Genomic DNA, 22,069 nt, shown 5'->3' with positions numbered 1-22,069 from the left:
GACTGTGGAGGCCAGGTCATCTGATGCAGCACTCCATCACACTCCTACTTGAACAAATAGCTCTTAGATAAACTAGAGGTGTGTTTGGGGTCATTATCCTGTTGGAAAACCAAATGATGATCCCACTAAGTGCAAATCACATAGGATGGCATGTTGCGGCATAATACTGTGGTCGTCATGCTGGATAATTGTGCCCACAGTTTTGAATAAATCCCCAACAGGGTGACCAGCAAAGCACCACCACACCATCACATCTTCTTTTCCATGCTTCACAGTAGGAACCATACATTCAGGAAAAGTCCATTGATTTTTTAGACAACTAACAAAGACATAGTTGTCAAAAAAAAAATTTTTTTGATCTCATCAAACCGCCGCAGGTCTCTTCTGCTTGTTGATCTTTTGAAATACCTTCAAGTGCTCAGTTGTATAAATGAGATAACTGTAAGTCGCTCTGGACAAAACACTCTCTTGCTAATGTTGAATGATCAGAAGCAGTGTGTGAAGATGAATACACACCAACACGCAATGACTCAAACGCAAGTCTCGAAAAACACACATGAACACATTCCTCACACCACGCACATGCCATGCCTTTGTTGTCAGATCAATGAGGACTTGGAGTTAATGTGTATAAAGTTAAGATATAATCAAAGGACTATAATCGACTTCAGGGGGGTCACGGACACTCCGCCTCATCACACCAAGCTGTGAGGAATTATTTTCTCTTATTGCGCCGACATTTGGAGCTCTAAAGTGTTCATTGGTTTCCCTCTGGAGGAACGTTTTATGTAGAACCCAAGTGTTTCCCAATGAAAGAAAAATTTTAAGTAAAACTAAGTTTGTGTAATAAAATGTACCCAAAGAACCTCTGAAGAACTAGCTTCATACCTAACTAATAGTATAAGTGCACACTCTGTGAACTTTACATTCCCAACTAATGCAAAGCATACAAAAACATTACAGTTCTTGGAAAGCACAGTTGCAAGAACACCTTTTGCATGAGATCTTTTGTGTTTAGAATCCAGGAGCCGAATTACAGCAGAGGACTTAAAAAAATAGACAAACGTTTTAGAGCACCAGATATTCCCAGCCATATGAGGTTCGTTCTCAAACCAAAGTGCGAGCGACACAATTGTATAGGACGATTTTGGATGGCGGAGTATCAAATTTTTACTTCATTTGGAACTTGGAGATGCAATAAACATTCCAGCATGCCAATGCCACTGTGCACAAAGCCAGCTCCATGAAGATATGCTTTAAATAGGTTGAAATTGTGTGGAATAAACAAAAAAAATTGCTACAGAGCTCTGGCTTCAATGCAACACCTTCGGGATGAATGTGAACGCTGACTGCACCCCAGGCCTCATACAGGTGTGTCGTACACCTCAGATCATGAGCCGTTCCTTTCTTTTTATATATATTACTCTTGCTGTAATTCTGCTACAATAACGCTTGCTTTTTTTTTTTTTTTTTAGCAGGAATTCATAAAGAGATCTCTCGATTATTAACTGTGACACTTCTACCTGTTCTTGACTTGGCAACTTACCATAAAAAAATTATAATTTTTTTTATTATGAAGAAAATTCTACAATCTTCCACTTTAGTTGGCTTCTTTTTGCAGTCCAGGGCTTTTTTGCTGTCGCTGAGCTCCGCAGCACATTCCTTCTTTTTAATAACTGTGCCAATATGTTGGTTTGCCACTCCAAAGGGTTCAGAGATCTCTTTCTCCCTCTCTCTGATTGGTCTGGGGTTTTTTTCCACTCTAATGATGGCATAATAACAGTTCCAATAAACCAAATAAGAAAGAATGCAAAATAAACACTTATCGAACTGAACATACGAGAAAGCTTTCATGTTAACAGTCAGAAAACATCTGAATGATGTCAATACTTGAGCTGGAGCGCCTTTAACATTAAAATTAGCACTATTTTTTTTTGTTCTTAGTTACTAGGGTTGCAAAGGAGCAGAAATGTGCTGGTAGATTTCCAGAAAGTATCAGGAAACTTTGGAAATATGAATAATAATAAATGGGAACGCTACTAGGAAAAAAAGAAAATTTTGCAGCACAATAGCTTAGCACAAGCTAAGTGTGTTTTAAAGAATAGTTTTAGCTAATTTCTATTCTTTTTAACTGGTGAAGATTTTTTGTCTTAAAATACAGGAGGACATGTATGGAATTTGGTGAGCAGCTTCAGGAAGGTATATATATGGGTTCTGGAGTGGCGTTTTCCAAACGTTGCTCAGCTTTGTTACTATGTTAATAAAGTCTATCTGGATTGGCTTCTGGGATTCTGGGCAAGTTATTCTGAACCAATCAAGAAAAATTCCACAACATATACTACCCTATACTGATCACCATTCTTTAAGACTACTGTCTAGGCAAAGGCCATGTCTAGACGAACGATATTTTTAAGTTACGATGAGGTAATTGAAACACCTGGAGCCTGATTAGAGTCAATGTACATGGTGCATCCATACTGTATGTACTGCATCAACTCTAGTTTCTGACCTTCACATGGACAAACACCAATGCCTATAGGGAAGATACTTTCCGCTCGTTTCCTCCAAACACGGTGTCGCATGTGATAACAGCAGAAGTTAAGTGTACACGTTACAAAACACAAACCCTATTTGACAAATTGAGGCGACTCGGGTCGTGTTGAAGATAAGCGTGGAGCAAGATAAGAATCTAAAGATCGAAGGTGTGTCCGTGTGGCATCTCTGTTATCTGTGTGAGGCGTGTAATTATGAGCTGCTGATCTCGGTGCGAAAACGATTTGCTGTCTTTGAGGAGTGACGATCTTCAGTACAAATCATTCTGCATCGACCCACACACACACACACACACACACACACACACACACACACACACACACACATGCACCCAGACAGGTTCAGAGTGTGAAGGAATGGTAGCATTGTTCACTTTCTCTATGAATAGGTCTGATAGAAGTGTGTGTCCTCAGTGGAATGTGATGAATTTCGGTCATGGTTCCACAGAAAAGCGGTCTGATTTAGTTGCTATGCTAACTATTTCGGAGGCAAGCCCCACCTGGGGTGTCGATAATTGACACTCGTACAGTTCACTAGAAATGAGATTAATATATATATATGAAAAAAACAAATATAAATCTCCACCCTAAAAAACCTCACGAACCTGCAAATGTCACGAGAGGATGTTTCATTGTCACGCTGCAAACACACTCGCTGTTCCCCACTGCAGTTCTCCAGAACAAGGCTTTTTATACAGATTCTCTTTTAGTGGTTGATTGTCCACCCTGCCATGACATTGCAATTAAACACCTCAGGGAAAGTACCAACAATTAAAAGAAATAACCACCTGCTTCCTACTCTCACCACAAATCACAATATCATCCACAAACGTCATAGTCCACAGAGACTCCTGTCTGACCTCGTCCGTCAAACTGTCCATCACCATTGCAAACAGGAAAGGGCTCAGAACCGATCCTTGATGCAATATTTAAATGATTATATTGCCCCTAATAAAATATATTGTGTTTTTCTTATTTCTGTTTAAAAGCAGGATAGCCAACAACACAAAGACAAAGTGTTGGGACCTTTTCAGCCACAGTTTTTCTTCCAGTTATTTGAACCACATTTAAAACACTACGGTTCCCCATTCAATTATATACTGAACAAAAACGTTCAAAAAATCCAATTATAAAAATAAGAATTCAGTTGTGACATTTTCTGCTTTTTTAATGTGCTTTAGATCAGTAGTTGTCTTGTATAGAGGAAATTGAGTACAAAGTCAATAACCCTCTTAGTGCTACAACAAATTCATCTTATGACAAGAAACACGCTGTTAAGTAAAGAGAAAATAGAGTTTCCATGCACATTGTTCTCTGGAGTCAATACTGTGGTCAAGATCACAAAAGCAGGTTCGAGTTGCACTAACTATATATACACAATATGTGTGTTAGAAAAGTAACTGATGTAGCTAAGGGTGAGGAGGCCTAAGGTGTTCAATAGGGTTGGAACTCTATAGCAGGAGATCTTCCACTTCCAACCCACGTAAAGCAGATCTTCACAGAGCTGGCTTTGTGCACAGGGGCATCATCATGCTAGAACAGGTTTGAGTCTCGTAGTTCAAGTGAAGAGAAAAATTGTAGTTCCGGCATCCAAAGACGTCCTTTACAATCGTGTGCCTCCGAAAAGTCGGGGGTGTCACAATACTTTTGCCAATGTTTGGTTGGAGTAAAGGATTTGCTATACAACATTAAAGATCTAAAAGATAAAGGTACCAAAAAGAGTTTTTATTTCTGAAAGTGGGAAACACATCTTTTATCGAAGACACACTCGAGGAGAAATTCAGCACAACAATGTTTAAGCAGGTTTTACCAGGGAAAAGAAAACAGCTTACACCTAAAGACTTCCAACCTTGTACCTCTTCATTCCTCTTCTGTTGTTCCATTTTCTGCACTGATATGACTTTATTGACGCTGCCAAGAATGCAGAGGGAGTTGTTTAACACTTTCACATGGAAATCTAAAGCGTATTTACACACAATTCTCATCTCAATCGATCAGTCACACTAAAGAGACAGACAACTCACGACGGCTGTTTATGACGGAGAATAAAAAAAAGGCATGAAATCGCTGGCTGTTAGTGAACATTCTGTTACACTCTCTGAGTTTCTTCTCTCGAGGAAGTCCTGCTCACTGGCTGAGGTTTCGCTTCTTTACTTTTCCCCTGAAGCTACCCTGAGGCTAATGATGTAAACAGTTTGAAGTCACTTGAAGTCACGAAAGTCGGGAGTTTTGAGGCGCTACTCGGGAGTTTAAAGGCGCTAGTACAAAGTTTACAGGCGATAGTCAAGAGTTTTGAGGCGCTAGTCTGAAGTTTAAAGGCGCTAATTGGGAGTTTAAAGGCGCTAGTAAGAAGTTTAGAGGCGATAGTCAGGAGTTTTGAGGCGCTAGTCTGAAGTTTAAAGGCGCTACTCGGGAGTTTAAAGGCACTAGTCGAGAGTTTTAAGGCGCAACTCAGGAGTTTAAAGGCGCTAGTACGAAGTTTAGAGGCTACAGTCAGGAGTTTTGAGGCGCTAGTCTGAAGTTTAGAGGCCCTAGTCGAGAGTTTTGAGGGGCTACCCGGGAGTTTAGAGGCGATAGTCAGGAGTTTTGAGGCGCTAGTCTGAAGTTTAGAGGCCCTAGTCGAGAGTTTAAAGGCGCTAGTCTGAAGTTTTGAGACGAAAGTCAGGAGTTTGAGGCACTAGTCTGAAGTTTAAAGGCGCTAATTGGGAGTTTAGAGGCACTAGTCAGAAGTTTAGGGGCGCTAGTAGGGAGTTTAAAGGCACTAGTAAGAAGTTTAGAGGCGCTAGTAAGAAGTTCCTCATCATATATAATGAAAAAGAAAAAAAAGAAATGGTTGGTAGTTGTATTAGAAAATTAATCACCTCAGGATGTGTACTAAATCTTGTGAACTTTGTTTAGCTCCTTTTTTTTTTTTAAATAAAAATTACTTTATTAAGTTTTTTTATTTAAAAAAATAATTTCATCAATACTATAAGGTAAACATGAATATTATTAATCCTTTAATATGGATGGCAAAGTGACACAATGACAGGAAAACTCACATTTTCTCTCTCTCTCTCACACACACACACACACACACACACACACACTTCAGTTCACACTTTGTGCATTACAGTCGAATAGAGCTGAGATTTGTGTGATGTCTGATGTTTTCTTCGGCTTCAAAAAGCACTAATAAAGTACACGACCCTGTATGATGATTTTCCCATGATGCATTTCACCGTAATAATGAGAGAATACGGTTTATTATATAGATATATTTATATTTCGAGTTGAGTTTCATCTCTCAGGTCACTGTCTGAGGTTTCACTTCTTCATTTTGAACCTGAAGCTGTGAGAATAATGAGGTGAACTCGCAATACATGTGCTTACAGTCGCAACTAAAACTTACAGATGCCAGACTCGCTATTTGGAAGTTTAGAGTCGCTAGTCTGAAGCTTAGTATCACTTGAGTCGCTAGTCTAAAGCTAAGAGTCAAGGGTCAGAAATTTAAAAGCATTAGAGTCGCTAGTCTGAAGCTTATAATCACCAGAGTTGCTAGTCAGAAGCTTTGATTTGCTAGTTTAAAGCTTAGAGTCAAAAGAGAGAAGCATAGAGTCGCTACTCTTAAGCTTAGAGTCACTTGTATAAAGCTTAAGAGTTGCTAATCTAAATCGTATAATCAGTAGAGTTGCTGGTCTAAAGTTTAGAATCCCTGAGCTGCTAGTATGAAGTTTAGAGTCGCTAGTCTGAAGTGTAGAATCATTACAGCTGCTAGTCTGAAGTTTAGAGTCGCTTGTCAGAAGGTTTAAAATCACTAGTCTTAAATTTATAGTCACTAATCTGGATCTTAGAATCGGTGGATTCATTGATCAGTAGCTAAGAGTCGCTATTCAGAAGTTAATAGCCGCCAGGTGGAAGTTTATAGCTGCAGGGTAAAAGTGTGTAATGGCTGTATGTTGCCTGTAGGTGGTACAATGCTGCTTCTAAACCCTGTGCGTGTGTGTAGTGTCCTGAGCAGGAGTGAGTTTAAACAGTCTGATTCAGTAACTTATTCTTGAGCCGGCGTTCACAGCACCACAAACTCTTCCGTGCTGCTCCGCTTACTCCTCCGCCTGCCTTTGTCTTTGGGTGGGACGTGTCTCTCGGAGTCAAAGCTCAAGTACAGCTGCTCATGCTGCTTATGCTGCTCATGCCCACAGCCCTCCATGAAGGTGAAGATGGGATACATGTGTGGGGACGAGCTCAGAGCCTGGAGGACAAAATGAAGGGAGTCATGAAGGACCAGAGGGATATCGCTATTCCCCACTTGTGTGTGTGTGCGTGTGTGTGTGTGTGTGTGTGTTCTTCCTTTTGTTACCGTAGTGACCTCAGAGCGGAGGCTCTCAAAGTCTCTCCTGCTCTTAGTGTAGAAACCCAGAGTGCAGCTGGGGTCCATGCGGTGGAAAGGCAGCTTCCTCGGGGTCTTACAGTGAAACGACTGCAAACACACAGACACCGTAACCATAGCAACGCTGGCATCCACAAGCTAGCGTTTCTTTCGCTCTAGATTAGACTAATTCTTCTCAGCAAACCCAATCATGGTGTAAAGTTCTCCAATGACCTTTTCTTTTCGCCAACATCGTCGTCCTTGTTTGTTTTGTTCAGACCTACGACCTGATGGGTTGCCAGGAATGAGCTCACTCTTTGAGATGACTCGTTCTTTTGAGTCAAATTAAAGACTCGTTTGAAATGAACGAATCATTCATGAACAACCCGTCACAAGCGGATGGTACCTCTACCATACCTCTAAGGGGAAGTTGTGCTGATTGACATCTACAGCAGCCTGACAGAAATGCGGATCCAGATACAGCAGCTGATCGTCTGGGTAGAGAAAAAAAAAAAAACAAGTGTGTCATGTGACCATCATGGATGTCTATATTTCCCTGATGGTAAATTGGAGTTACTGATACTTTGCTTTTTTTTTTTCGCATCTAAGCTGTTCCTGTAACCAATCAGATTGCGGCTTGATCAGTCCGAGGCCCTCTAGAAGGCGCCCAATAACGTCTGCATTTTTACGTCCTTTGATTGGATTCTTAGATAGCGCGCTAGTCAGAGTTCGCAAACCGCTTCTGTGAAAACCTGCACAAGTTTAGATATAATGTAAGTCGCTCTGAATACTCCTGTAAATGTAATGTAAACGTTACATGTCAGCGCCCTCTGCTGGCATAGTTTCCATTTCTATCCTGGTAGCCTTTGCTGTAATAGTTCTGGAGTCAGGGTCGTTTCTAGGCTTTTTGGCACGATAGGCGAGATTCCTATTGTCACCCCCCGTAGCTCCGCCCTCTACCACCATGTTCCACCCCCATACCATACAAATCATTCGCAACTATTCATAAAAAAGGTTAAACACATTTAATAATCATTGCAAATTTGCCTAAATTCACGTATGTAAACATTTTACTGTATATGAAACTTCAGCAGAAAAACAGGTGATTAATTGAAATGGGTCTCACTAGCGCCCCCCAGCTTGTTGCACCCTAGCCGCCCGCCTGGTTTGCCTATGCCTAAAAACAATGCGGTCTGTAGTTCAAACATCTGTCTGGCGATAAGAATTTTGGCAGCGTCCAATCAGAAACGAGGATTTCTCCGCTCACCCTGGAATCCCACGAAGTACAGCGAGTACTTCGGCTTTCCTCCGATTATTCCCACGCAGCCCTTCAGCTGGAGCAGGCTCTAAAAGATCGAACAAGAAAAACACCATCAAGAGAGAGCACAAGCGTGTGTGAGTGTGTGTTGAATCTGTGTGTGTGTTTGTACCTTCACATGCGGGACGTACGCAGGGTTCAGCGCGTCTCCGCCGAGTCTCACGGGCACCAGGATGAGAACGGGGCCAAATCTCGCCGGAGGTTTGGGCGAACGTTCTTCACACAGTCTCATCACATCTTCTATGTACACTACACACACACACACACACACACACACACACACACACACACAAACACACACAAACACGCACACACACAGTGTATATACTACTGGTAAAACACTGGCCAATCAGATGTTAAAAAACTAAATCTCACCGGTGCAGTCCTGTGAGACATAGACAGCCAGATCGTGCAGTTCAGATTCCGCGACTGACTTACTGCACACACACACACACACACACACATGATAACAAGCAGGTTGCGTTTTCCGAAACTCTGAAAACGTCACTCGCCAGCGTCTTACCGCAGTATGTGTGCGGCGACCGAGGGGCCGTACCAGTCACCCGCCCGTTGCCCTGACGACTGCCCCAGCATCACTAGCCGATGCAGGCCGAACAGAGCACCCGGATTGTCCCCGAACCACGCCACTACACGCCGGTGTCCCCTCTCCTGCCAGTCCTCATCCTCATCCAGAATACCCCCCTCGCTCCTCCTTCTCTGTCCCGCCCTCCGGCTCCATCCCAATCCAAGCACACGGGGCCGAAAGTGTCTGAGCTCCAGATCGTCTCTGGTTTGGTGATGAGCTCTGGACCAGGTCCAACCTAATAGCACGAGAATGTAAGTGTGCGGTTGTGTGTGGGAGCATGTATGTGTGTGTGTGTGTGTGTGTGTGTGTGTGTGTGTGTGTGTATGTACCTGCAGGCAGCGTGTGTAGCACTAGCGCCTGTGCGAGCAGCATCTGGGCGGAGCGCAGCGTGCAGCCCCACCCACTGTCTGAGGTCAGAGACGATCCGTGCAGCGAGGAGAAACCTCTCCGGTACGTCATCCAGAACAGGGACGAGAACACACAGCGGAACCGCTGCCTCTCATCTAATACACACACACAGCATTTTTGACACAGAATAGAATGTGTGTGTGTGTGTGTGTGTGTGTGTGTGTGTGTGTGCGTGCGTGCGCATGTGTCTGGTACACACCTTCATGGCTCAGGTCGTATTTATGACCCAGCAAACACACAGGAGAGTTTTTACTCAGATGAGGTTTTGATTTCATGGTCCAGCCTGAAACACACACACACACACACACACACACACACACACACACACACACACACACGTTAACCTCCACTCAACTAATCTCCCTTCTCGTGTTTAAAATCACAGCCCAGATTCACACACACACACCTCCATACTTGACATTGTTCCATGCTGACACCAGTCTGCTCCTCAGCCTGGTTTTGTCTTTCGCCGTCTCAGAGAGGTGTGTACCCTCGGAGTGTGTGTACTCCAAAGAGTGTGTGTGTTCTGAAGGTCCGGGGTAGGACAGAAACACAAATGACTCCAGGTCTTCTGTACAGTTCGCCTCATCTGCACACCCGGAGGTCATGGTGATGCTCTGGTGAGAAAAGCTCACTATGGCCAGCGGAGATCCTTGAGTGAAGCAAGCAGTGACAGTAATGAGACGTCTTTGCGATTAGAATACGTGTGTGTGTGGTGCAGTTTGTCAAAAAGTTGAGACTAGCTCTGTAACACGCCAACAGATCTCAGCACAAGGCTGTACACACAGTCACAGGGAGCACCGACCTTCATAAATCAGTGTGCCAAAAGACTTCAGGAGCCGGGGCTATTCTGACCATGAAGAACATGACTGGAAGAAGATGAGAGATCAGGAAGACCAACAAGTTTGAATGCTGAAACCGTTCGGCAACTTGTGCATGATGATCGTCGGAGAACAAACAAATATCAACGTGACTTTTGCCTGTATATTGATTTTGATCATTAGTTTCATTTAATATGTAATATTTCATATTTATTACACACAATCACAACACCATACATACGGTTTTTAATAATTGTGTTATAAAATCGCATATATTTATATTTACTTCTGAAATAAACATCAGAATGAAACTCTGTGGTCTCCTGAATGCAGCTGAGGAACTGAGATTTATTCATCAGGGGTCAGAGATTTAATTACAACTAAAACACTTACCGTGATTTCATCTGTTCTATAAAACATTATTCTTTAATCGGATTCCTGCAGAAGTAAAGCAGTTTTACAGCCGGAAATCTTTCTGAATGCTTTTTTCTCTTCCTGTTTACTCGGTTTTCCACCTGGTAACGAACAACGAATATCGCAGCTGATTGGCTGAGACCGAACACGTCATTGACAAAAGCGACCAATCAGAGAGAGTCGAATAAAAGTCAAAAGCGGAAATTAAAAACAATGTAGTGGTTTTTATTTGTGTTTGTTTGTTTGTTTGTCTGTTTTGTATGTATATAAAAAATACACGTTAATATAATAAATAAAGTATATAATAACAGTTTAGTGACTGTAATTTGATTCTAAATACAAAAAATGACCAAATACAATTAATATTAAAAAGAATTATTCTAATTTAATTATAAAATATAATTCAATTAGTAATAATACAAACTAATAATAATAATAATATTATTATTATTAATAATAATGTCGAAGAGTGCCTGACTTAACTAACACGATAGATAGATAGATAGATAGATAGATAGATAGATAGATAGATAGATAGATAGATAGATAGATAGATAGATAGATAGATAGATAGATAGAATTTTTTTTTATTAATAAATTAATTTTTTCTGTTACCTGGTAACAAATGATTCACAACCCGGTACCCATGATCTAAACTGAAAATATGAAAGTAGTGTATTCAAGACAAAATCTGTGTGTGTGTGTGTGTGTGTGTGTGTGTGTGTGTGTTTACGTGCTGCACAAATTCTGGGTAAGAGATACGTTCTATAACAAAAGCACAAATAACAAAAGATTTCCTTGAAATTTTTATTACTATATATATTTTTTTATTATTATTACTGCACTTCAGCCTCTTTCGCTTTGCATTGCTTCACAACGTTGCCTGAGAAAAACGAAATTGAGAAGAAAACTAAATGATAATATACAGTAGAAAAAAAAACAAAAACAAGCACTCGATGATAAAATGCCACAAAGTTCAAAGAAAAAAAAAATCCATGTACATCCATGTATCGAAATTTATACATGCTAATCAGTTACAGCGAATAAAATCTAAATAAATGAAATACCTAACGTAAACAAGCGAAAACAGGTATCCCAGGGGTTCAAGCACTTCTGCCAGCAGGTGGCGACATCCAGAAAGTTAGTATTGAGGGGCAACATATACATAAGCATGTGCCTTTTTTAATTTTTTATTTTAATCTCACAATCTAGGGGAAAAATCCCACAGAAAATGTCAGGAAAAGACGTTTTCGACGATCCACACAACGACACGTTAGCATCTGTGACTGTTTGAACTGTACAGTGCATATTAGTTGAAGGAAACCACATAACAGCTCCTAAACGACACACACTCATACACTCACACACAGAGCCATGTCAGTTTTGCTGGGAGCCCCTCTAACACCTGGAGATAAATAAAGTGCTTTTTTTTTTTTACAGTGGTTTTTAATTCCATGACAGGGAAGTGTTAAACAGTGTACGCCTAGATCTACACACCGAGCTACTCAAGACGGTTCACACACGACATCAGCTACAACATACGTTTTCGTCAAACACACTACTACAGAGTGGCGCAGGACACACACACCCACCCACACACACACACACACACACACACACACACACACACTGGGCAGAGAGCGCCTCCTGCCTGCTAAAGTAAACCATGAGCGTGTGTGTAAGCGGTTGATGTGCTAATTGAAATATTTCACGTTTTGATTTTGTTGTGTTTGTATACTATACGTTTTAAAACTATTGTGTGTGTGTCATTTAATTGCTACACACCGGGTTTGATTTCGAGGCAGGATGTCATGAACGAAATGATCGCTACAGGTTGTTTTTGTTTGCTACTAGCTACCGAGAACGCCAGTCTAAACGTGTCACGGAATGACGTGGTTCAATTTTCCTCGTCTTTTTCTTGTGTGCTGTAAAATCTGACATTAGGACAAATGAGATCCTACGAATATTCGAATAAGAAACGAATATTGTAACCCATAATGATCCCCGTGTAATTAAATGCAGTCGTGGCTATAATTACCGAATGCTTCTACACGTGAAATATCACATGTTCAGCTTTCGCGAAGTCTACTAAGCTCTGATGTGGCCCACTCAGTCTTGAGATGTTTGGTATGATTAAGGCTTTGTCCACTAGGAGGCAGGTTTGAGTCGAAGCACACCTCGGTACAGCTAAAACATAATGACAGTGCTGTAAAAGGCAATGGCGGAGGAGCGATATCGTTATTGTATCGTATATCTTTTAAACGTTACACATCGCACCATTAAAACGTCCACGAACGTGAAAGCACAACATGGCAATCAAACACACTCCAGCACTGTTCATCTAATGAAACGTTCCGGATGTCGACTAAGATGCGAGGCAATACTCAGTGTAAACAAGCAAATAAACATCATTTGCCACTTACTAACTGTCGGAAATCACATCGACACACACACACACACACACACACACACACACACACACACACACACATCTACACACGCACACACAAATTTACACACACAGAGTATAAAATGTAGTCGAGTAAGTAATAGGAAAGAAAAATATCACAACATCTACATTAAATTAGACACAGGAGAAAGCTCTCGTTGCATATGTAGGAAGAGTTTAACACACACACACACACACACACACACACACGCGCTCCATTTTGTTTTCTTTTTCTTTCTTTCTTTCTCTTTATTCATTCAAGTTAAATTTGTTCGAACATTTCCCCGTTCAGGTTCAGTATTTAAAGCCCCAGAGAAATAAATATGGTGTGATGGTGTACGAGTCCCAGTGATGGAGCTGTAGATGAACGATGGCGTGTCAGAAGCAGCGCACTGAAACCCACACACTTTGCTGTACCACTGATGGAGCTGCTGCTGCTGTAGAAAATGAACAGACACTTTCTGACCAATCAGAATTCAGAATTCTGCAGCAAGGTTGAGGTTAATGTGGTTTCGAGGCCATGGGTGAAAATACAGGTACTGATGTGAAGTTAGCAGGGCTGATGTCAGCGATCTATGTGTATCGCTTCATTCCCACCAATCACAAGGACGATGTCGGGCGTCTTATCAGCACAATGAAATTCTTTCTTCGCAAACCTCAGAGATGTTTGAAAGCTCTGGTCAGCCATGATACAGTTCCCCTGGAGCAAAGAGGGTTAAGGGCTTTGCTCAAGAGACCCAGGAGTGGCAGCTTGGCGATACTGGGGCTTGAAGGCCAGCTCTCTGATCGCTAAACCAGAGCCTTAACCACTAAAATACAAGAACCTTGGAAAAAGAGCTAACTTATTGTGAGAGAAAGCTAACCTTAAAGACTAAGCTAACTTGGAGAGAAAGCTAAGCTAAGTGTGAGAAAGCTAACCTGAAAGAGAAAGCTAACCTTAAAGACTAAGCTAACTTGGAGAGAAAGCTAAGCTAAGTGTGAGAAAGATAACCTGAAAGAGAAAGCTAACCTTAAAGACTAAGCTAACTTGGAGAGAAAGCTAAGCTAAGTGTGAGAAAGCTAACCTGAAAGAGAAAGCTAACCTAAGCGTGAGTAAACCTTAGAGAGAAAGCTAACCTTAGAGAGAAAGCTAACCTTAGAGAGAAAGCTAACCTTAGCCTGTGAATGTTAACCTTAAAGAGAACGTTAACTTTAGGGTAAAAATATGCTAACCTTAGCGAGAGAAAGCTAACCTTAAAGAGAAAGCTAACCTAGCAAAAAATCTAATCTCGTCCAAAAGTGTATCCTGGTTTTCATTCCTCAATGAAGTTAAAATAAAGCTAATTAAAATATTAGGCCACACCCACTAGACCACTTCAAATACCTCAATGTTTTGCTCCCCATTCTCTGGGACATTAAATACTCCCTTTACACCGATCAGGACATAAATAAAGCAGTGAGTCGTTCTACCTTATTAGCGAACCCCGGACGGTGTTTTGTGCCTCTTCAGGTATGCAGATATCTATTCGTTTATTTGCCGCTTTGTATTAGACGTAATGATTGACAGGTTTACCGCCTATCGTCGTTCGGGATAACATTGTGGACATGCTGTTGCTATAGAGACCGGGGCAGTTATGACGATCGGATGTGTACAGTGTTCACTAGCATCAGGTCTTTGCGTAGTATTTATTTTTTTATTTTTTATATAATGTTCTCAATTAATTTTTCTTTTATTCACAATATTTACCATGCAGCTACACACAGCGCTTGTTATGCTCTACACTAATCTGGTGTTACATTTACATTAAAGCTGCAGTATGTAACTTTTTTGATAAGCTACGATATTTAGTACATTTAGCAAACAGTTTTTTTTACTATGTAGCAATGGTTGCAGGCGAGCTAACGTCTACTCCTTATTCAATTTCAGGATGAGGCCCTGAAAAGTCTAAACAAGATTTTCTAGCACGGGATAAAGGCTATCAGGGCTCGAGACCACGAGCCTCGGCATCGCTTCAATACTACGTGAATGTAAACGGACTTGTTACTACCGATGTTAGCGAAGTTTAACTCAGAATCATTTTTCGTAGAAAAGTTACATACTGCAGCTTTAAAAAAAAAAAAGGTCTGTACGCATACATGCATCTATGTGGACTTTTTGAGAGCACCTTGCTTTTTTTGTTTTTTTTTGTTAAGTGTTGATTTGGTGATTGTGGAAGTATTAGGTCATCGCTTAACTTTGCGTCTTCATCCACCTTTGACAAACAGGATGTTCAGGAATGCTTGTTAGAGTTCTTCGATTTTGAGGATCCTGGGCCAGGCCATGTTCCCGTCGCTATGCGCCAGGCCCCTGAAGACGCCTCAGATTTTCCCAGTGTCCCTGCTCGCTTGTCCTCGCTCGTTTTGGTGCTGGAGTCCTTCCCTTTCCCACCATCCTGCGATCCCAGCTTCATGGGCCCAAGCACAGTTTTGGCGACACTGGTGAGCTGAGTGACAAAGCTTGAGCGATCACCAGGGGAGATGGTGCGTGATTTGCCAGTGCTGGGAGATGGCGTGGAAGGTGACAGGGAAGCCGGGCTTTCCTCCAAAACCTCTAAGTGAGATCGCTCTTCTCTGAGGGTCCGGATTGACCCGGAATGGACTGAACTCTTTCCCTCTTTGAATTTCATTTGCAGACCTCCTGCATCCGTCACTGCAGGTGCTGGAGCTTTAGTCTTGCACTCGGCACCTCCACTTTTGACTTCCATCTTAACGGCTGCAGTCTGGGGGGGTTTTGTACACCTTCCTAAATCTTGCATCTCAGATTTAGCTTTTGGGTCATTCTCCCACATGGCTTTTCCTTTCTCTCGTTCTTTCCCAGCCTCCGCCGGCTGTTCTGGCATTTTTGAAGCAACTTTTTCCATGCTCAAAAATGGCATCTTTCCTCTGGGTTTTTCTTTTATGTCAGAGGTCGTATCCTTCGTGGCTGGGCTCTTTGGTGTGAATTTGTCTTGCTTTGCTGGGTCGCAGCTTGCCATAGTTAAGGCTTTGACGGAATCCTGGGTTTTGGTTGAACTTGTCCCTGTCCCTTCAGACAGTTTCTCCTTGGCACTTGCTGTCAAATCAGGAGCTGAGGGCACGTCCTGCTTGTTTGTCGTCTGGAGGGTATCAGCGAGCGCATTTTCCCCTTCAATCTCCAGCAGGCTTTGCAGCATGCGGTATTCCTCCACTCCATGTTTCCGGAGGCCGCCTTTTTTCTCTGCCGATGATGGAAAGGAAGCGAACGAAGGCGGAGAGGGCGGAGCCGGCTTCTCGGTTGACTGCACTCGTGTGAGCAGAGGTGATCGAGGCCGTGTTATCGGTGGTGAGGAGTGCAGCTTGGTGGGGAAAGTTGAGGAGGCGCTGGCCGTGCTCGGTGACGGAGTGTGTGCCAGCGGAGACAGGGGGACGCTCCCGGCTGATTTACAGCGAGACGAGCGGAACTGGCGCTGCAGTTTAGGGGACAAGCCGTGCAGAGAACTCGGGCGCATGTGATGAGACGTAGCTGGAGAATTGGGAGTGGAGGATGCCGGAGAGCTGCTCTGGGATGACATGCCTGGGGGCGTGCAGGGAGGAGGGGGAGGAGAAAAAGGGAGGGGTGAGGTTAAGGACAGGTTAGTGTCATGTTAATAGCTACAGTTAATATGGTAAAATCGATAGTAAAAGTTAATAGTATATGCGATGGCATTAATACAGACGGGTTCGTATTCAACTCATATTGCAATGCATTTTTCGTTTATTGATTTGGCAGACACTTATGCACACCAGCACGTATCCTGAGCTGACCAGATAAGCAATTTGCTCAGCTACCAACTGGGGGAATTGGTAGCTCAGTGATTAAGGTGTTGGACTTCAGATTTGTAGGTCATAAGCTAAAATCCCAGCACCACCAAGATGCCACTGCTGGGCCCTTGAAAAAGGCCCTCAAACTTCACCGCTCAGTTTTTAAGTACAATTATTCTAAGTCACTCTTTGTAGCCCCCAATCGGTTATCTGTTTAGCTACTAACTGGTGGGAATTGGTAGCTCAGTGGTGAAGATGTCTGACTTCGGATTGTTAGGTCATAAGTTCAAATCTCAGCATTGCCAAATTGCCAATGCTGGGCCCTGGAGCAAAACCTCAACTCTGCAGTTGCGTAAATTACATAACTGTGCATCACTCTTGGAGAACTCTGTCTCACAGATGCCATAAATGTAAAGGATAAAAACCAAGTGATATTAGATTAATATTTAGCATAAAGTCTTGTTAATAACAAGTTAGAACATGCAAATCATTTTTGTCAGCCTGATACTGGGTCAGAAAACACCATTGGGTTACCATCAGGTAGATAATGGACTCAAGGTCACTCAGTAACTCACTTCAGTGAATCAGAAGGTTCACGCTGTGTTAATACAAGTGAAATATTAAGTTAGGGTCAGTACTCATTTTTTAAATAAGCTACAGAGTAAGAAGAAGGTGAATTGGGAAAGGGGTAATTCAGTGAATAAGCTGTTTGACTGCTGATGGGAATGTCATGGGTTCAAATCCCAGCACCACCAAGCTGAACCCTCTTAAATAAGGCTCCTAACCTCTTAATTGGATAAGAGTTAAATGCCTAATGCAATAAATATAATAGCCAAATGCTGAAAATGTACTAGAGTGAAATTAATAACTAAAATTTCTACCAGTTTAATACACGTTTATTTAATGTATTCTATTGCTAATATTGGGTTAATAGCAATTAATGTTTTAAGTTCATTTTAATGTCATACAAAGATAAAAAAATATCAGCATCAGTCTGGTTCCAAGCATATCCCATGTCCCATAAAACTTATTACTCAATAGACAGTACATTGTGTGTGTGTGTGTGTGTTTGTGTGTGTGTGTTTGTGTGTGTGTGTGAAGAGTTTCAGTGTTATTCTGTATTACTTTGAGTTTAGGGTACGAGTCACTAACCGAGGTGGGCGGAGTCAGGGGGTGAGCGGGCGTACAGGCCGTGGGTGGGCGATCCGGGGAGACTGTCTCCGGACGACAACGAGCGATTCAAAGAGGAAAGACTGCGGCTGGTGTGGAGCAGATTAGACTGTTTAGTAATCTTACGGAACAAAGAGCTTCGTTTTTTACTGCAAAAGACAGAGAGCGAGAGAGGAATAGGAGATGAGAAGGAGATCAAAAGGAAGGGTAAGAGTAGAACAGAATTCATAAAGCCTGCTTGATGTAAAAAGTGGTAGATAAGTTTATCAGTCACCTCTCCTGTCCCTCCTTGGTGATGGATTTCTTGTTGCGTCGCGCCATCTTGGCCCTGGTGCTGGGCTTCCGTGCCGGCCCGATCTTAATGGAGGTGTTCTCGAATGGAGTTGTGGTCACGGTCACTTTATTCCCACTCTAAACCCAGAACAAAAGGTTTTGAAAATGCCGGCTGTGTTTAAACTATCAATAAAATGTCTCTTTCAGGCCACCATACCTTCAGAATGAGCTCCACCACTTCAGTATGAACCAGGCCGTGCACAGATTCTCCGTTCACATGCGTAATGAGGTCCCCAGCACACAGACCTGCGTCCTGGGCGGGGCCTCCACACTCCACATGCTGGGATTAAAAGGCAGCACATTGATTGAAGTACATTCGTATTTTTATATAAGAGCAAAAAAAAGATGTGCTCGTGTTTTCTGGTGTTTTCCTGACTTTTTCTTACCCAGACCATGTGGTGGACGCTGTAGACGTTGGTGTCCCCCATGTAGACTCGGATGGCACGCAGCGTAAAGCCGTATCTCTTCCCCGAGCGTTGGATGGTGATTGGAGACCGCAAAGTGCTGATGGACGGAGAGTAATCGCGGCTGGGGGACGAGTCTCGGGACGACGGGTTGGACGATATGGAGCGGGGTGACATGGGGCTGGCCAGTGGGGACGTCCCGTGTTGCTCTACTGCAGAAGAAATGTTTAATATACATGAATATAACAAAAAAAAGATCGATACAGTAAAATCTATAAGAGATATAAAAATGACGAAAACAGAAGTTGGATGAGGGATGAGTGGATTCTGACCTGCAGGTATAATAACAGATAAGGCTGAGGCGGACGCTGACTTGATGACCTTTGTGCCAGAGCGGGTCGGAGCCTGTTTCTCTCCTTCACCCGAGAGGTGCTGATGCCGGGCTCGCCGCAGGACCACTTCGTTCGGGGCTCGGTGTCCAAACGGTGCTGCCGTCGCAGCTGCATCAGCAGGCTTCAGGAGTTTATCTGCAGAAAAGGGAACCATTTCCAAAATAACCTAGAGTTTACACCGAGATTCTAGTCATCAACACCTCCTCCTGGTTCCTACACCTCCTGCTAGATCACTATTGCTATGCAGATGCTGGAGAAGATTTTAAAGAAGACCAGTGTGATGCCTCACGTACCTAATCCTTGTGCTGTCGGAGCTGCAGCAGGGGACTCAGCCCCACCCGCTCCTGCCCCCGATGCCATCGTAGCGCCCTCTAGTGATGTCCCTCTGGTTTTGATCGGTGTGTGGCGAGGGTGTGTCTCGGTGTCTGTCTCTAAAGGAGAGGGGACGCGGTGTGTGTCCATGAGAGCAGAGAAACGGCGGCGGATACCAGGGGGACTGGAGTCGGACTCGGTAAAGGAGTATTCCGAGCAGGATAAACGCTTCCTACACACACACACACACACACACACACACACACACACACACACACACACACACACACACACACACACACAGTCGTTATGCCCTCGGTCACCAGAATATTCAATATGATGATCATTTGAATGTAACTTAAACAAAGTCCTCACATCTCAGGAGACCCCGTCCTCCATGTTTTGTCTCTCAGGGTGAAGCTGCCCAGACTCTCCCTCTTGGCCCGGTCCTCCCGATGTCCTCTGGGCTCCCTGCGGGTCACCACAGGCTTGTGCTCGAGCTGAGAAAGGTGCTCCATGCTGCTGTACACCTACACACACACACACACACACACACACACACACACACACACAGACAGACACACACCCACACACACACACACACACACACACACACAAGTCTTATTGTGACATTACACATAATCCTTTTTAACTTATACAGAAAAAAAGAGATGTATAAACAGGAAGCAAAGGAAGACTGGAAAGGAGGATAATGAGGGAGGGATGAAAAACAGAGCAATAGAAGAAGAGATCGAGGGGACTGGAGGAGGAGTAACCTTGCTGAAGCGAGGCGAGCAGGAGGAGAAACGTCGGATCTCGACGGGCTCGTCGTCATTGGTGTCGTCTTCGTCGAACGAGTGAATGTGATGGTAGCGGTCCGAGCGTGCTGCGAAACACACACCATGAAACACACACACCGGATTAGAGTAAATGACTCCTGGGGTATCTTTAATTGTTTGCAACCAGTGTGAGGTCGTTTCGAACCCCTCACCAGCGGTGCACAACAAGAGTAAAAACCTTTTATAAAAATCGTGATAGTGTGGGTCCTGCACCAAGGCCACGACATCACCACTCAGAAGGTCATGATAAGAGGTCGAACGATTATTTGGTTTTGCAGATTAATTAACATGATTAAAAAAATGTATAGCGATCTGCTGTCATTACGAGAGCGGCCTCTAGAGGTGAATTACTGGCGGTACATGCTATTAGTTTTTACACAGGAGACTGCGCGTTGCACGAAGAGCACTTGATTTGATTTATTAATTAGAATTTTTCATTTATTCTTTATATATTTCTATTTATTCATACAATTCATATATATATATATATATATTCACACATTTTCATGATTCACTGAATTTTTTATTCTAGTATTAAAGTTTTTTTTTTACATGGAGTGTTATGTTCATGCATGGATATACTGAGCTTTACACCAAACAACACACACACACACACACACACACACACACACGGTCAGTGTGCTCACTGTCAAAGTAGCTGGTGTCCTCCTCCGACTCCAGATGAGGGACGAACTCGGCTTTCTGCCTCAGTAAACTGTTCCAGTCCAAATCAGCAAAAAAATGGTGATGTTTCACTTCAACTGCACCTCCTGCTCACTCACACACACACAAACACACACACACTATTAGCGTACCTGGGCCTTGCAAAGACAAGAACTTAGCCTATTTTTTTCTACATTTTTTCGGAGTATACCTGTGCCCAGGCGGAGCAGTGGGTTGGTTTGCAGCAGGGCAGAAATGAGGCGCTGGGCATCAACCGGAAGTGCGTCATCACCTTCAGGCCACACGATGTCATCTACACACACACACACACACACACACACGATACATTTTACAATAAGGTAAACACAGAGGACGATCTGTGCATGTGTGTGTGTGTGTGTGTGTATTTCCATCTCTCACCGCTGATCACTTGGCCGAACAGCTCCTCAGGTGTGTCCCCGAAGAAAGGCACGCAGCCCACCAGGAACTCGTAGAGGATGATGCCCATGGCCCACCAGTCCACAGGTTTCCCGTAACCCTGCCGTAAGATCACCTCCGGGGCGATGTACTCGGGCGTGCCGCACACCTGCGCGAGAGAAACACCCGTGTGTGTCGGTTATCCGAACTCAAACCCGCTGCATCGTGTTCTCCTTTACATTTTTTCTTAGTTTCTCAGGAAACTACTTCGCCTTATGTCCTCACTGGTGCACATGCTGTAATAAAAGCACTTTCTTGTCCCTTTGAACAAATTGTAAACGCTTCGCAGCGACAAAATGACAATGAGCTGTTCACTGACATGAATACTTACTTTCCAGAGATGAACTGAGGATTTTGAGGAAAAGTTCAAGCTTTTTGCAAGAAATCCATTGTGTTGTTTGTACAAAGTGTTTTCGAAAAATGCTCTAAAGTGACTGAGAAAAACATTTCATCTGGTTGTGATGCCAAATCCCAGCACCACTGAGTTGGCAAAGTTGGGCCCTTGGGAATGGCCCTGAACTCTCAAGTGCTCGGTTGTAGGAAAACCTTAATTAGAAGTTGCTCTGGATGAGGGCGTCCACTAAATGACCTACAGGTAAATGTAAATGTGTATGTGTGTGTGTGTGTGTGTGTGTGTGTGTGTATGTACCTGTTTATCTAGGAACTCTCGGGTGTCCTTCTCGATGTGGCCCTCATACAGGTTCGTTGTGAGACTCATCAGTCCCATTTTCGACAAACCGAAATCAGTCAGCTTAATGTGTCCCATAGATGTGATCAGCAGGCTGAGAGAGACGAGGAGACAGAAA

General features: G+C 43.1%; 2 protein-coding genes across 9 annotated transcripts in view; both read right to left on the bottom strand.

Moving 5' to 3' along the window:
* Window positions 1–5,523: 5,523 nt before the first annotated feature.
* Window positions 5,524–10,584, bottom strand: atg4db (autophagy related 4D, cysteine peptidase b). Of its 2 annotated transcripts, none has more exons than XM_083545629.1 (11): window positions 10,427–10,584; window positions 9,619–9,864; window positions 9,412–9,495; window positions 9,134–9,307; window positions 8,742–9,039; window positions 8,594–8,655; window positions 8,331–8,467; window positions 8,168–8,246; window positions 7,318–7,394; window positions 6,892–7,011; window positions 5,524–6,783 (listed from the first exon to the last, which is right to left on the bottom strand). In XM_083545629.1, exons 2-11 carry the CDS (start codon window positions 9,818–9,820, stop codon window positions 6,601–6,603), a joined length of 1,416 nt encoding a protein of 471 aa, XP_083401755.1. In that variant the 5' UTR covers window positions 9,821–9,864; window positions 10,427–10,584; the 3' UTR covers window positions 5,524–6,600. The 2 variants fall into 2 exon arrangements, with proteins under 2 accessions (XP_083401755.1, XP_083401756.1); XM_083545630.1 differs by having other exon boundaries at window positions 6,901–7,011.
* Window positions 10,585–14,964: 4,380 nt separating this feature from the next.
* The window catches only part of mast1b (microtubule associated serine/threonine kinase 1b), a 26,082-nt gene continuing 18,977 nt past the window's right edge, over window positions 14,965–22,069 (bottom strand). For 2 of the 7 annotated variants that reach the window (XM_083543513.1, XM_083543512.1), the window contains exons 15-27: window positions 21,913–22,045; window positions 21,207–21,372; window positions 20,998–21,099; window positions 20,771–20,893; window positions 20,061–20,170; window positions 19,660–19,814; window positions 19,266–19,516; window positions 18,913–19,107; window positions 18,563–18,792; window positions 18,334–18,456; window positions 18,118–18,254; window positions 17,826–17,932; window positions 14,965–16,446 (exon numbers count right to left, since the gene is read on the bottom strand). In XM_083543513.1, coding sequence (XP_083399639.1) covers window positions 15,146–16,446; window positions 17,826–17,932; window positions 18,118–18,254; window positions 18,334–18,456; window positions 18,563–18,792; window positions 18,913–19,107; window positions 19,266–19,516; window positions 19,660–19,814; window positions 20,061–20,170; window positions 20,771–20,893; window positions 20,998–21,099; window positions 21,207–21,372; window positions 21,913–22,045 — 3,133 coding nt within the window. In that variant the 3' untranslated portion in view covers window positions 14,965–15,145. Of the gene's footprint in view, window positions 16,447–17,825; window positions 17,993–18,117; window positions 18,255–18,333; window positions 18,457–18,562; window positions 18,793–18,912; window positions 19,108–19,265; window positions 19,517–19,659; window positions 19,815–20,060; window positions 20,171–20,770; window positions 20,894–20,997; window positions 21,100–21,206; window positions 21,373–21,912; window positions 22,046–22,069 lie in introns of all 7 variants that reach the window. The other 5 variants (XM_083543508.1, XM_083543509.1, XM_083543510.1 and 2 more) reach the window with 3 other exon arrangements.

Source organism: Silurus aristotelis (assembly GCF_946808225.1).
Source record: "Silurus aristotelis genome assembly, chromosome: 6".
NCBI classification, from domain to species: Eukaryota; Metazoa; Chordata; class Actinopteri; order Siluriformes; family Siluridae; genus Silurus; species Silurus aristotelis.
This window is presented reverse-complemented; position numbering and strand designations above follow the sequence as displayed.

Bases quoted from the DNA above. Each gene is read 5' to 3' on its own strand.
- atg4db (XM_083545629.1), bottom strand. From the start codon at position 9,820: ATGACCTCCGGGTGTGCAGATGAGGCGAACTGTACAGAAGACCTGGAG. The intron at 9,308-9,411 runs GTGTGTACCAGA...TGTGTGTATTAG, and splicing joins ATACGACCTGAGCCATGAAG to ATGAGAGGCAGCGGTTCCGC. The intron at 8,247-8,330 runs GTACAAACACAC...TCGATCTTTTAG, and splicing joins CGTACGTCCCGCATGTGAAG to AGCCTGCTCCAGCTGAAGGG.